At 33.0% G+C, this 15,762-nt stretch overlaps 3 protein-coding genes across 3 annotated transcripts; 2 read left to right on the top strand and 1 right to left on the bottom strand.

The window, feature by feature from the left end:
• The first annotated feature begins 1,844 nt into the window (after nucleotides 1–1,844).
• Nucleotides 1,845–3,500, top strand: LOC105960855 (NAC domain-containing protein 92-like). Its single transcript, XM_012985065.2, has 3 exons — nucleotides 1,845–2,335; nucleotides 2,451–2,728; nucleotides 2,870–3,500. The coding sequence occupies exons 1-3, from the start codon at nucleotides 2,137–2,139 to the stop codon at nucleotides 3,293–3,295; spliced, it is 903 nt and encodes a 300-aa protein (XP_012840519.2). The 5' UTR covers nucleotides 1,845–2,136; the 3' UTR covers nucleotides 3,296–3,500.
• A 5,273-nt stretch (nucleotides 3,501–8,773) lies between these two features.
• LOC105960949 (transcription factor MYB16) lies at nucleotides 8,774–11,231 on the top strand. The gene is made up of 4 exons (XM_012985168.2): nucleotides 8,774–8,923; nucleotides 9,008–9,137; nucleotides 9,932–10,196; nucleotides 10,594–11,231. Exons 1-4 carry the CDS (start codon nucleotides 8,791–8,793, stop codon nucleotides 11,116–11,118), a joined length of 1,053 nt encoding a protein of 350 aa, XP_012840622.2. The 5' UTR covers nucleotides 8,774–8,790; the 3' UTR covers nucleotides 11,119–11,231.
• Nucleotides 11,232–12,259: 1,028 nt separating this feature from the next.
• On the bottom strand, nucleotides 12,260–14,506 carry LOC105951631 (uncharacterized). The gene is made up of 2 exons (XM_088825977.1): nucleotides 14,495–14,506; nucleotides 12,260–13,111 (listed from the first exon to the last, which is right to left on the bottom strand). The coding sequence occupies exons 1-2, from the start codon at nucleotides 14,504–14,506 to the stop codon at nucleotides 12,455–12,457; spliced, it is 669 nt and encodes a 222-aa protein (XP_088682103.1). The 3' UTR covers nucleotides 12,260–12,454.
• Between the last annotated feature and the right edge of the window lie 1,256 nt (nucleotides 14,507–15,762).

Raw genomic sequence — 15,762 nt, 5'->3', positions numbered from 1 at the left:
AGTAAATTTTCGATGAATACTTTACAAAGGTTACTATAGTACCATTATTTCAATGGAGAAAGTGACAATTTAAGATAAATAATCATATTAGAGCATGTTTATCATCACTTTTTCACCTAACTTTAGTAAAATAAAATAATCGATTAGAACTAAGACTTACAATGATTTAGCCTCTTTGTTTGCAAAAACTTATTTAAAAACAGAAGTTAGTCATTGTGAGTTAAGTAAGTATTACGTATTTATTTTTAAAAATTCGTGATTTTGCAAATTAATTGGAAAATCAATTTACATGGAAAAGGAAGGTACGTGCCTACGTGGGTGATATTAAAATTATAGCTTAAAGCAGCTTATTTTAACATAAGTAAAAGCAATAACGTGTTTGCAAGCTCCTAGTAACGATTTACGTGCAAAAAAGATGCTCAGAATCTATTTGTAAAAACGTGTGCTAACACCACCAAAGATTGAAATTGTCAAACACATGCCGATTAATATTACCTAAAATTACAAGTAGGTGTGGAAATCGAACGAATCAAATCAAAATCAATGTTTTTTCGAGAAAAAAAAATCTGATTTTTTCAATGTGTTTTAAATTTAATTAAGGAAAAATTACGGTCAAACTCCTGAGGTAAGGTTAAATTATAAAAAAAATCCCTCATGTTTGGGTGTCAAATCTACCTACTACATGAGAGGGGTTTTCATAAAAGAATATATAGTTGATGGGGTTATTTTGTAATTAGCCAAACGAAAAGAATTTTTCGTAATTTAATCTCAAGGGACTGGCCGTATTTTTCCTTTAATTAAAGCAATCTTCCAAAACAATTGGAAATTTGTCTGAATATATGAAAATCGAAAATTAATTTCCATTTTTTACTTATAATCAAGAGAATAACGCATCAACATGTGATTCAACCACCATTCTTTCATCACTTATCTAATTTCAAGAAATCAAAATAAAAATTAAATAACCTAAGTTGAAATTGCATTTTGTGGTCCTCGTAAGTTGGGGAAAAAAATTGCATACTATCGTTGTCTTATTATATGATTGAGGGCAAATAAGTAACTTGACAATTTTTTCCTTCCATTTAACGACAAAGCTAAATTTTGTGAAGTTAGTGAGTACACATATTTATAGCAACTTTTCGAGTGGATAAACTTTGGTTAAACGAATTGCAACCAACACGACTTTTATTGTTCCCCTATAAATTATTATTTACTATATTTGAGGAAAAATTAAAATAAAGTAATAAAATAATAAGATATGTGTCTTTTTGGTCAAATTTCTATGTATTTAGAATATATTATTAATTAAAAAAAAACCCATAATAAATTGCAATAGATAGTGCAAGATTCGACAAAATTCATCGCATTCCACCCGGGTGTAAACTAGAATGAAATTTTTTAATTAATCCAATATGCGAATATTTTCGATTTTGGAACAGTATTTCTCATTTCAAATTAGTATATATATTAGATTCCGATTTTTTTTTCTTTTGTTATGATTTCCGAAAATTCCGATTATTTTTTTTTTGAAAATGATACTTATAATATAAGCATTATTATGTATTTTATACTATATCCAACTTAGAAAAAAAAAATGAAAATTTCGAATTTTGCCAATTCCAGTTCGAAAATTTACGATATCAGAATTCATAACAAGTTTTTTTATTCAAATTTGTCATGAAATTTTCGGACTCTTTAGAATGGAATAGCAATTAGTTTTTCACTTCCGAAAAAATTGATTTTTTTTGAAATTTCTAATTCCGAATTCGATTTGTTTGATTTCCACTTCGTCCCACATTGACTTTGTGTTCTCTAAATCCAACTATTTCTGGATATTTGTTCCCAGGAGTACTTCTTCTTCCTTAGCAAAACCTCTCCTTTTTGTTAGGAACTCTCTCTCTCTCTCTCTCTCTCTCTCTCTCTCTCTCTCTCTCTCTCTCTCTCTCTCTCTCTCTCTCTCCCCATAAATGCAACCTTAGTTTCTCACATATCCACATACACTAGCTTTGATAAACTCTCTCATTCCATAAATGCAACCTTAGTTTCCTTCTCGCCTCCAATTTTTCTTTAAATACAGGTGAATTAGTCACACAATTCGGCAACACAACAAATCGTACTTTCCGATACGAAAAAAAAATGGAAAACTTCAACTGTATTAATAGTAGTAGTACAACCTGCGACGAGCCAATAGAACTGCCGCCCGGTTTCCGATTCCACCCGACCGACGAAGAGCTTATAACTCACTACTTATGTCCCAAAGTACTCAACACCACCTTCACCACCAAAGTCATCGGAGACGTCGACTTGAACAAAGTCGAACCATGGGAATTGCCATGTAAGTTCTTTATCGACACTACTTTTTATTTAATCGAAAAAAAAAAAAAAAAAAAAAAAAAGTAGCATGAAAATTTGGATGATTGTATATAATGTTCTTGTTTTGATATTTATAGGGAAGGCGAAAATGGGTGAGAAAGAGTGGTATTTTTTCTGCGTTAGAGATAGGAAGTATCCGACTGGATTGAGAACAAATCGAGCTACCGAAGCTGGATATTGGAAGGCAACCGGTAAAGATAAGGAGATTTTCCAGGCGAAGAAATTGGTCGGGATGAAGAAAACTTTGGTTTTCTATAAAGGAAGAGCTCCGAGAGGTGAAAAGACCAATTGGGTTATGCACGAATATCGATTAGACGGAACAAATTCCGTTTTTAATCTCCCGAAAACTGCCAAGGTTCGTAATTTCCCCTGTTTTTATTCCCCTGTTTTCCCCTGTTTTTGCCCTGTTTTTATTCCCCTGTTTTTACCCTGTTTTTACTCCCCTGTTTTTGCCCTGTTTTTGTTGGTTGTGATTTTCTCGATTCGTCGTTTGCAGAACGAATGGGTGATAAGCAGAATTTTCAAGAAAAGTCCGGGAGGGAAGAAAGTGCATATATCAGGGCTTATCAGAAGTGGAGATTTCCGTTCCGATTTGCCTCCACTGACAGGAATCGCGCATGAAGCAGAAAGATCACATGTGTCCTGCTTCTCCAATTCAATAATGGACGAAAAATCGGTCGAGGAATTCAGTTCTTGTTCGAAGAACAATGACTATTATACTCCAACGCCTCAATTTATTTTCTCCAAATCTCCCAATTGGAATTCGGGTACGGTGGTGAATTCGAGTTGCCCGCATTCCATTTCGTTGCAAGATCATTCGGTATTCGGTGTAAATGATGATATTTCCAATCTCGAAGTGGGATTTAAGCCTTACGACGATGACGTGGAGCCAGTGGAATTCGATTGTTTGTGGAATTACTAAATTCCTTCAATAATATTGAAGTTGTTAGTAAAATGTATCGTTAATATTTAAAGTGTAGATTATTTTATTATTAGCAGATACTAAGTGAGATTATTGTTTTATTATTATCTAAACATAAATATGTAACACATAAATAAGTAGCAAGATCATAGTTTTATTTTTATTTTTTATTGAATAATAATTATTTTTAAAGTGGATTTAATTACATCATGATGTAATAATTTGTTAGGCCACCAACCAGATTTGTGAGCAACGTGTCATGTGGTGATTGGACAATGAGAGTTCAGTTTTGGGCTGGCAAATTTGGTGGGCTTCCACTTCCTTCTGTTAAACTATCGAAACGTGTCTATGTGGGCCCAGGCCCCATCTCTCTCATTCCCACTAAACGACAAATACCAACTGACCTTGCTGATGTGGACCTTAGCCGCCATATTTTGCCACGTCATCTCACCGCCAGCTGTATATTTTTAAGCTTTCTTATCAGGAATCAGATTCTACAATATATTTTCTTTCTTTTAACTTTTTTATATAATAAAAATAATAATAAATAATAATAATAATAATAATAATAATAATAATAATAATAATAATAATAATAATAATAATAATTCCTCATGAAAAAAACTGGGCCTTTTCTTTCTTAGTGATGGGCTTGAGAGACTATGTGCTAAGCTAAGCCCACTTAAGTTGACGTTCGCCTCATAAATCATAATTGAGAATTTAAAATAGGGGCCTTAAGATATAGGTCCCTAGTGAGAAAACTTATTAGAACTAAATGACAAGCTTAACTAAATCTTTGCTACACACCCTTTGTAAAATTTATTCCAAAAATGCCCCTTACTCACAAATTCGAAATATGAATTAATTAAAATTTAAATTGCATTTATCATCTTTTTAGCCTGTATTATTTTAATTTTTCAATCTAATATTTTAATTTTTTTTACAAAAAACACATTTTCCTTTTTTTTTTGTTTTCTCTTTCTCCATTTAATCATTTTTTACAATATTATAAAACAAAACAAAATCCATTTTTCCTTTATAATATAGAAAATTACCAAAAAAAAACATGTTTTGATTAAATTTACATTTTTTTATTTTGTTTTACTTTTATCTGTTGTTAATAATATTATAGTAGACTTTGGTGTACTATGATATACTACGATGTACTATGGTTTACGGTGAACTATAGTATACTACGGTGTCCTATGGTTTACTACGGACCTACGGTATACTATGGTTTACTACGGACCAACGGTATACTATGGTTTACTATGGCGTAGTATTCCAAACCCTAGTATCAAAAAACAATCACACCCATCGGCAAACCCTAGCAGCGAAGAAATCACAGCCGCCGCCAACTATTATTCACCAACCCTAGCCGTCAACCAAAACCCTAGCGTCGTCAAAAAACTCTAGATTGATGCAATCGCCTCCCACCATCGATCTAATCTCACACCACCATCTCAAAAGGCCACATCCACCATAACCATCACCCTTATAACCATGACCACCATAGCCATCGCTGTAGACCCACCTCCGCTGCCCCCTTCCACCGCACCGTCGCCACGGTCTCCAAGAACCTCGAGATTTTCAGATCTATGTATCGTTTCCTTCACCCTCCTCTACTGCTCCGCGACGGATTTGTAATGGATCCTTTAAATCTTCAGATCTCGGCCGTGGCGGCGGCGACGACATCTTCAGTTTGCACTCCATCGATGAGAGTGAGAAGGGATGGGTTGGATCGGACGACAGAATTATGAGAGAAGAAGAAAGAGAGAGAGAGGCAGAGAGGGGGAGAGAGAACGGTTGAAAAGAAGAGAGAAAAAATTAGGGTGTGGCGGATGAAAAAAGAAAAGCGTGAGAAGAGAATGAGAGGAATGAGAGATAAACCTAATCTTTTATTATTTATATTAAGGGTATTTTCGGGTTAAACAAAAATAAAAGGATGTGAGTAAAATTTTATTTTGAATTAAGGATTTATTTAAAATATTTTATTTGAGGTTGTCATCCACTTCAATTTAAGTTTGTATTGAGGGGCTCCTAGCATATTACCCCTTTAAAATATCATTTTTTATATAATAATAATAATATAAATAACTAAATATACATGTTTTAAAAATACTAATAAATTAGTATAAAATGTAAAAATTACCCTTTAGGCATATTAAAAACGTTATGAAATAATTTCTTTATCTCCACAATACATAACACTCGTTAATGATAAATAGTCAAAATTGATAAAAAAAAATTAATTAATTAATTAAAATAATTATGCCGTCAAATTCTAAAATAGCACATAATATGATAAATAAAAAATATTTATTTTCACTGGGTCTACCATCAAATAATCCCCTATTATAGCATGGTCAAATGTATATTATAGTCGTTGTAGTGTAAATTAGGTATATCTCAAAAATCTTTATAATTTAGTAAATTGCGGTTTTCTGAGTCTAAATCATGAATATGAAGATCATTGTCCACAGAGTTAGATGAGGTGACACGTATGATATTTCTCGTTAAAGTTCACCAGGTGTAACATAAAATTAACCCTAATTGTATATTATGCGCGCAAGAAGTCATCAGATATAATGATTTTTTTGATCTTCATCAGATATAATGATTAATCACCATATAACTTTGAAATCCCACGTCTCAAAATGATTGTAAATATCATTTTTTATCGTATCAATTTATGTAATTAATTTTACCTAGGTAAGTAATTCAAGTTTTGTAACGAAAATAATTGAAATTCGAAATTTTAGAAATTGAAATGAAAAACTTCTACCAAATCTGAAAAAAGTTTATCGGAAGGGAGTTTAGAGATCCTTTTTTTTTTACATACATTTCAAAATATACGAGTTCTTAAAAGTACAATTTCAAAAAAAAATGAATTTTTGAAATGAAAATCAAACCGAAAATCAATATCATATATATTCAATTGCACTCCAAAAAATCGAAATTTTTTTTTTTTTTTTGGTACTTTGGAATGAAAAATATCATTTAAATAAGAAATTTTAATTGGAGGAATTACAAAGTTTCATTTTTAATATTACTGCATTCAGTGTAGCATATAACCTTATGAGTTACTATATTTAGTACGCTGAGTTAAAACTATGGTTAAATTACAACCGCCCCGAGGTAAAAAAAAAAATTAATGAAAAAATCCTTCATTTTTTCATAATTACGTTCACCCCATGCAATTCGAAGATTTCTTACATTAACACATTTTGTGGGAGATAGATGTAAGAAATTTAAAAACTTCAGGAGCTTGTATGTAATCTTTAAAAATGAGGGGCTTTCTTTTTAAAATTATACTACCTCAGGGAGGTGGTTGTAATTTACCATGACACTATCTTGGACCATAGCAATGACTGGAGTTGTCAGAATTCACATAAAATTTATTTTAGGGGGGCCGTTTTGTTATCACCCAAAGTTTTAATAAATTGGGCTTTTGTTCATTTCCAATTTTGTCCCTTGAGAAAGTTCAATGGCCCACGGCAGTAAATAGCCTCCTTTATTTATTTTTTTATTTTTATTTTCTTTTTAATACACTGAGTAATATTTTGGAAAAATTACGGCCAACCTCATGAGGAATGGCAAAATTACGAAAAAAATCCATTATGTTTGGGAAATTACAGTCACCCCTCATTTTTAATATTTTTACATTAAATTTATTATGTAATTTGTTATTTACCGAACCAAATCGTATATTCGGTTCGGTAAACGGTATGAAATGTTGGCGTACCGAAATTTCGGTTTGGTTTTACCAATTTAATATCCCTAAATTTACCTCTGGATAGGCCGGTTATTTTTGTAAGATAATACATAGTTGAAGGGGATGGCTGTAACTATCCAAACACGAGGGGGTTTTCGTAATTTGGCTATAACCTAGGACTGGCCGTAATTTGCCCTAATATTTTTGATATATGTATATAATATATGAGCTTCTATTTGGGAAAAAAGGAAATAATTACTATTATCTAGAGAAGTCTACATAAATTTAATGTTATCATAAACACTATTTATTGCAAGAGAAATAAAAGAATTAACCATTTATTGAATTCGATATAAATTGAATGACACCACTATTTACCCATTTGGGGACCAGAATATATTGATGGGATTTTAAAGTAGGGTGAAGTTCACCGCAAAAGAAGAACGATTTATAAATTAATAGAGTTGGGATCAGCCAAATTTTATTAATTTGTCGAATAATTTAGCGAAATATTTTTTAACACATTGCCCTTAATTAACCGGGATCAGAAGAACATATTAATCAAATAAGGTTATTAATTTATTAAGCATTAATTTATTGAGGTTCTAGTGTAGTATAATTATTTGTTGCACTTGTTGTGAATTTTATTGAAAGTAAATTTTATATATCAAACAAATGTATTGATAGTTATTTATTTCCAACGTACTTGAATAAATAAAGATAAACTCAACAAAATAAAATGGTTAACTTGATAGCTTAACTAACGGAAATATGTGTTCAAGCTTGGTTCCTTATGTTAACTAATCGAACTCAAAACTCTTTACGTTCAGTCTCAAATTAAAATAAATAATGGGCTTTAGGAAAAAATAAATATAAAAAGACTAAGAAGACTTTCTCATTAAATTATTTATAAGAAAAGTAGTGCAATGAATGCATTATTGAAAATTACTATTATAAAGTAACAAATAATTTGAAAAAATATATATTTTTCAAATATTTAGGCACGGATAAAATATTTAATATGATCCAAAGCCAATGAAAATGGGAAAAATAATTGACCCGAGTACTTGTCATAAATATGATACACTATTTATATGTAGTAGTTTATTAATCATCAAATAATTCATTGGCCACATTTTTTATTTCTTACCAAGAAAAGTGCTTTCATTTAATCCCTGGGTCCCTAGTAATTATTGAGATACTACACTGGGTCATATATATAGGGTGATTTTAATCACTATGTAGTTAAATAACTATCCACTAGCATACATACACACGAGTGTATGTGGTTATGTGCAGATCAACAATTATTAATCAGTCAATGTATTACATTGCGTATATCATTAAATAAATCGGTAGTATATATTGTATGTATGAAGATTTTGGCTATGGTTTAGGACCCCTAATCAAAAGAATAATATAATTGGGAGGCCGACTTGATGTGGAATCGCATGAATCACATAAAACAAATACGATCATTATATTTTTTTTTTCCAATTTTGCCCTTACTACTCATAAATTATTTCAGATATTAATTCTCACTAAACTCAACCAACATTGATTAAGTTTTTTTTATATGCGTGTGTGTCGGAAATTAAACTTAAACGAGAGTCTATATATATAGATAGATAGATAGATATATATATACAACTTATTCACCTACACTCTCCTCCGATCCCTCACTCGTTTATGTGTGTTCATATATATATATATATATATATATATATATATATATATATATATATATATATATATATATATCATGGTGAGCAAAAAAACAATGGGTAGAACGCCATGCTGCGAGAAAATAGGGTTGAAGAAAGGGCCATGGACAAGTGAAGAAGACGACAAACTCTTGTCTTATATTCAACAAAACGGCCATGGAAGCTGGAGAGCCTTGCCTCTCAATGCCGGTACACAATCTCTTTCTCTCTCTAGATCTCTCTCTCTCTCTCTCTCTCATGCAAATTAGCTTAATGTGTATTAATTAATAATAGGGTTGCAGAGATGTGGAAAGAGTTGCAGATTAAGGTGGACTAATTATTTGAGACCTGACATTAAAAGAGGCAAATTTACTTCCCAAGAAGAACACACCATCATTCAGCTCCACGCTCTTCTTGGAAACAGGTCTCTCTCTCTCTCTCTCTCTCTCTCTCTCTCTCTCTCTCTCTCTCTCATCATTGGAGCTAGCCAGAGTGAGAGTGTGTGTATAACAGAGCAAGAAGCTTTTTCATTGTTTTCAATAATGTGACAAAAGCTTCCAAAAACTAGACAATATAATTAATATTTGGGTAAATTACGAAACCCCCCCTAAACTTAGATTAAATTACAAAAACCACTTCCACCTATTTATAATTACCAAAAACCCTCTGAGGTTTGTTTCCGTCTTACACCAACCCCCAGTGTTACTTTTCACGGATTTTTTTTTTTTTTTGTTCCATGGAATAGACTTTACTCAATTTCTGATATTTTCTTTTATTTCTCACCTATTTAACAAAAGGTATAATAGACTTTACACATTTTCAGTTAAAAAACTCGATCAACATTTAATCAGAGGGGGATTTTGGACATTACGGATAGGTGGGGGTGTTTTTCTTTATTTAGCCTAACTTCGGGGGTTTCGTAATTTACCCTTATTTTTCATGATAAATTCTTGACATTTGGGGCTGAATTAATTAATAATTATTATGCATGTGCATTGAATTCCTGTCAGGGTTTTAGATATATCATCAGTACGTTGCAGCAGCATTTACTCTTCCCCCATGCACACTTGTTTGTTTGTTTCCATTTCTCACCAAATAAATCTATTTACGTACAGAGAATTTTGATTAAAACGGCGTCGTTTTATTGGCTGTCTTTTTTTTTTTTTGCTGTTTATTGATGACCTAAAAACGGTGTCGTTTCAATTGTCTTGATCGCAGGTGGTCGGCCATAGCCACACACTTGCAGAAGAGAACGGACAATGAAATCAAGAATTATTGGAACACACATCTCAAGAAAAGACTGGCGAATATGGGCATTGACCCGGTTACCCATAAGCCCAAAAACGGTACCCTTTTATCCGGCCCGTCGAAGAACTCGGCTAATCTTAGCCATATGGCTCAGTGGGAAAACGCTCGGCTCGAAGCTGAAGCCAGATTGGTCAGACAATCTAAACTACGCTCACCCACACTTGATTCCTTTCAGGTTTCATTAATTAATTTGTTTACATTATTTAAAATTAACGTAATATTTAGCAAAAAATTATAAGTAATTTGCTAAAATAATTGAAGCATTTAATATATTTTTTTTTCTATATTGCTTTTATTAATTTATTAAAAGATAATTAATGATGAAACAATTATTGAGAGGGGTATTTTTGTCACTTCATTAAGTTTTTCTTAAAATAGATGCACATTTATTAGTTTTATTTATACGCGTGCACCGGTTTAAAATGACAAATAAAATTAAAACGATAGAGTAATAAGTAGATTAATTAAATAGATGGTGTGAAATATTATTAATTCTTTTTTTAATTTAATTGTGTTGTAAATTATTTTATTTTATCTAGTTTGTGCCGTTAATTTTGTACATTTATAAACAGGCTCAAGACTCGGATTTCTCATCCGGGCCTAGCCCGGTCCATAAGCACGTCGGCCCGAGCCCGTACCCCGATGTGCTAAAGGAATGGACAGGTGGCGCGTGGGCAGAGACAAGCTCAACCGCTGGAATAGCCGAGACCTCCGCAACATTTGTGGAGCTCGTCGGAGAAATCGGAATCACGGATGAAGAAAGAGAAAACGACTCGGGAAATTATTTGGCGGCACTAAGAGACGAGGGGATCGATAATCCGGTCCAATTTACGCCGGAATTGCATGAGCCACCGCTATTCTCGACGGAATGGGCATCGGAATCAATGCTAGGGCATACTTCCGAGCACGTTCCTATTGACAATTTCGCCGAAACATTTACGGATCTTTTGCTCAACAATTCTTGTGATGAAGGTGACGGCGGAGAGTCGGATAATAGCAGCGGAAGCGGTGGAGAATGTTGTGAGGGTAACCGGAATTATTGGGATACCATTCTTAATCTCGTGAATTCTTCGCCTTCTGATTCACCGATATTTTGAATGAGTCGATTTCGAAATGTAGAAATCTTTATTTTTCTTTTTTTCCTTTTTTGTGTTTTCGAACCCGGGCGTTAGTTGGCACTAGTTAAATTTTATTCTATTATAATTCTCAATCGAATTCGTGTAAATTAATATAGAAAATACAACATAAGAGATTTACACAAGTTTCGCATCAGGAAAAAAAAAAAATCACAAGTTTTAAATCATTATCCATAAGTATATAACTTGTGAATGTGTCTTTACATGCAAAATTTTTATTAAAATAGTATTCGTTGCACTCTTATTTGTAACACATAATTTTCTCTATCTACAGTTAATAGCAAATAGTAGATTTGGTATGAAAAAAGAAAAAAAAAACATTATTTGACAAATAAATTATCGAGTAGTTTTTTACTTTTATTTTATTTATTTATTTATGAAATTGAACAATTACTTTTATATACACATTTCATACTATTTTCCATTAAATATTAAATAGCATGAAAAATGAGAACATGGTTTCTGTAGATCTTCGACAATTCCTTAACACAAATTCATTGCGAGTGTACACATACATATTAAAGGTTTGCCAAATGTGGTCCAATCATTTTTCTTATGTAATGTTCATAATGATTTAATTAATAAGTAAATAAAAAACTAATTATAATCTCAATGTGAGATATTTTTTCATGTACAAATTGCACTAATTATGTAGTAGACTTATGATATGTTTAATCGGGCCAACTCAATAAGCCTACAGTTTTTCTATCTATTGGGTCACGAGTCCGATTTAGAAGAATATTATTACGAAAACCCAATTACTTTCAAATAAGGTTTGAGTCCAACAAATTAACATCGACCCAATCAACAAGGTATAAATAACGATTTAATTCATTTATTAAAGGTACGCCATATTATCTGAATAATACTACAAGTCATATTCTCTCAACTATTTCTACTATCCGCACGTCTGACTTGAGCGTTGGAGGGGTTTCCGCCGGATCAACCCCCGATCTAGTTCACGTGTTCTCTGTTCGCAAGTATCTCAGGGTCATCTAGCACGTGAGTAGTGATCCACTTTGTTCTCACAGTTCCCTCTATCTCAACTACTTAAGGTGATCTATTTCTAGCATCATCAACTTATTAATTTTTTTCTAGAGTAAAAAGCAGTTTGCCCCCTAAACTATGGGCCGATTTGCACTTTACCCCCCAAACAAAAAAAATTTGCACGTTTTTACCTAAACTCGTTAATTCGTTGCACGGTGCCCCCTGAACTAATTTTTCCGGCAATTTTGACCGGAAAGTTCAAACATGTGCCTTGCACGTGACATTTGCAAGGCTATATTCGTCCATTCACTTAAATCTTTAATATTAAATATAAATTATTCTTTAAAAAAACAAAAAAAATAAAAATTAAAACAAAAGAAAGAAAACAAAAAATAAAAAAATATTTTGTATTTTTCAACTTCTTATGAGCGGCGACTTTGAGCGGCGACTTACAACCCTTGACGGAGTCCGGCAGCAGAAGCTCCGACGAGGAAGAAAACCCCAGCCCCTCCAGCGTGGCGGCGCTTATTGAATCCGTCATCGCCAGTATCGACCCGGAGACCACCATCGCCTCCACCATCTCCGGGTACATCTCCGCCATTTTGAACGCCACCATTCCGCCGTAGCTGAACCCCACCACCGTGCACCTCTCTACTCCCAGCTTCCTCAGCCCCTTCGCCAGGCACTCCGCCTGAAACGCGGGCGACCTGTCCGGGTTATCCGTGATCGACCCGCCGAAGAAGAGCAGGTCCGGCACGTAGACGGAGTACTTCTTCGCCAGCGAACCCACCTGGAACTGCCACGTCACTATTCCCTCGGCGGCGAAGCCGTGTACGAGGACGACTACCGGCTTCGTGGGCTTTGCCGTTTTGCAGCCGCCGTCGTCGGCGGCGGCGGTGGTTTTCTTTGAACTGGTTTTGAGTTTCTTGATTGTTTCGGAAGGGACCCAGATGGCCTTTTTCTTCTTCTCTCAATTTCATTTGTGCGCTCAATTGTTCGTCGATTTTGCTCAATTGTTCATCGATTTTGCTCAATTGTTCGTCGATTTTGCTCAATTGTTCATGGATTTTGCTCAATTGTTAGTCGACTTTGCTCTGTTGTTCGTCGATTTTGCTCTGTTGCTTGTCGATTTTGCTCTGTTGTTCGTCGATTTTGCTCTGTTGCTCGTCGATTTTGCTTAATTGTTCGTCGATTTTGCTCTACAGCTCGAATCCGGGCTGTTTCCTGGAGGATTCGGAAGTGGTTTGCAGGGAAGGATGATAGCTTCTTTTTCCTTTATTTATTTATTTATTTATTTATTTATTTATTTATTTATTTTTATTTATTTATTTGTATTTAATATTAAAGATGCAAGTGAAGGGACGAATTTACCCCTCAAAATCTCACGTGCAATGCACATGTTTTAACATTCCGGTTAAAATTGCCGGAAAATTGAGTTTAGGGGGCACCGTGCAACGAATTAACGAGTTCAGGTAAAAACGTGCAAAATTTTTTTGTTTGGGGGGTAAAGTGCAAAACGGCCCATAGTTTAGGGGGCAAATTGCTTTTTACTCTTTTTTCTAATTAAACTAATTCTGATTGGTTCTATTCGCAACTATCACCCGTTGGCCGTTAGTATATATTTTAGGACAAATTCCACTTTCTCCCTTATACTTTGGCTCGGTATCACTTTTGTCAGACATTTGACATTAATACCGTTTGGTCTAAGCTCTGAAATTACAAAAATGTCACCCTCTCAGTTTAAATAATTAGGAAATATATATACAATTCCAAAAAAAAAAAAATCAAAACAACGACAAAGCATAGTCCACGACGGCAACCGTAATTTATTTTCATTTTTTTATAATTATTTAAATTGAGAGGAGTGGTTTTTTTGATAATTTTCAGACCTTAGACCAAACGGTGTTAAGGTCAAAGATCTGAAAACTAACGGCGATGGCCACATTGAGACAATTTTTCAAGTGCAAGGGTAAACCGATGCAGTTGAGAATAGAAGGCAGTAAAGTGATATCGAGCCAAAGTACAAGAGGGAAAGTCGAATTTACCCTATATTTTAAGCCTTAAGTGTAAATCACAAAAATAATTCTTAAAATTTGATTTATTTATGTATATATAAAGTATATAGAATTCTAAAAATCTGATTAAGGTAAAATGAAGTTCCTTTATATTTTATATAAATACTCATGGCCGGTAATTAATTATATTAGAAATTAGATAGGAAAAATAAAATGTAAAATAGTTATTTGGGCATTAATAAATAGAGCATTTAAGAAGCCAGACTGTATTGAGTCCGTGGAGTGGAGTTAAAATAAATATAGACCACATTTTCTTCTTCTAAACAATATTGTACATGACGAGGCATTTACTTTTCATGAATAATTGGATCACATTTCACATGCCTGTCAATTCTTCAATTTATTATTATTATTTTATTATATTTGATGGTGCAGTATTCGCACCCTCAAGATCTACTTCTGAATCTTATTTACTTAATCGTCGGGAAGTTTACTTAACGCCGATCTTTCGTCAGAGAAGATGAATTAGACGGACGGAAAACAGAGAACTTTAAAGAAAGTATAAAAGTGTGTATTATTGATGTTAAATTGTTGTGACTATGTTGTACATTCATTATATAGAGAATTCAAAATTGTGTATGACTATTCTATTTTAGAATTTCTATATTCGTCGAGATTTACATTGATTGATCAATATCACTATTTCTAATTTACTTCCTTATCTATTTAGGGAGAATATCCTTCTTCTAATTCCCTCATTCAGCTCCGATCCATCGTCTCTTGCATAGTTGCATGTTCGGATGAGCTGGCAAGCTCGTCACCCTCATATATCTCAAGGAAAATTGTTTAGCGAACTTGAAACTAGCGAGCTACCAAAAAAACTTTGACTTTGACGTGTATTGGGGCGTTGGACCTAATAAATCTATTCGGACTCATAGGTTTTATCATTATACAATATAATAAGCTCAATATAGGGAGTTTGACGCAAGCTTGCCAATCTGACCCATCAATATTAAAAATAATATTTCCTTGCATAATTTTCAAAATAAATATTATTATATTACTCACTCCATTTCTCTTGAAGTGTTTTTTGCAAGAAAAAATATTGTATAACAAAGAATAGTTTTTTTTTTTTTGATTAAAAGTCTTAAAGAATTTGTTTTCCCCTAAAATCAACACTATTTAATATTTCCTTAATTGACGTAAATTTATCTTACACGATACTTAAAAGAAACGGATGAAATAATTATAGTATTCGAGTTTTGTACGACTAAAACTTGAAAGTAAATGATCTTTTTCGCTAGTTCATCCTCGTATAATTCAAATACAATTACAAATCTATTATGAGTTGTGTAGCCAAAAACTGAAAACGTAGTCGATTACATGTTGCGAGGTCCGATAACAATTTCCACGAAATGTTTCAGGGATATGTTAAAAATAATACATATTAAATAAATGCATGTCGATTATAATTGAAATATAATATACTAAAACATTTTTCATTTAAATGATTTAAAAAAAAGAAAAATAGATTTCTTTTCGAATAAGAAATTAAGTAGTATATTGATGGGCTTTAGAAAGACCCAATGTTGACGGGCTTTTC

This window comes from Erythranthe guttata, chromosome 11 (genome assembly GCF_056151865.1).
Source record: "Erythranthe guttata isolate IM_541 chromosome 11, IM_541, whole genome shotgun sequence".
Classification (NCBI taxonomy): domain Eukaryota; kingdom Viridiplantae; phylum Streptophyta; class Magnoliopsida; order Lamiales; family Phrymaceae; genus Erythranthe; species Erythranthe guttata.
The sequence above is the reverse complement of the archived record's forward strand: the minus strand, read 5'-3'. Positions and strand labels throughout refer to the sequence as shown.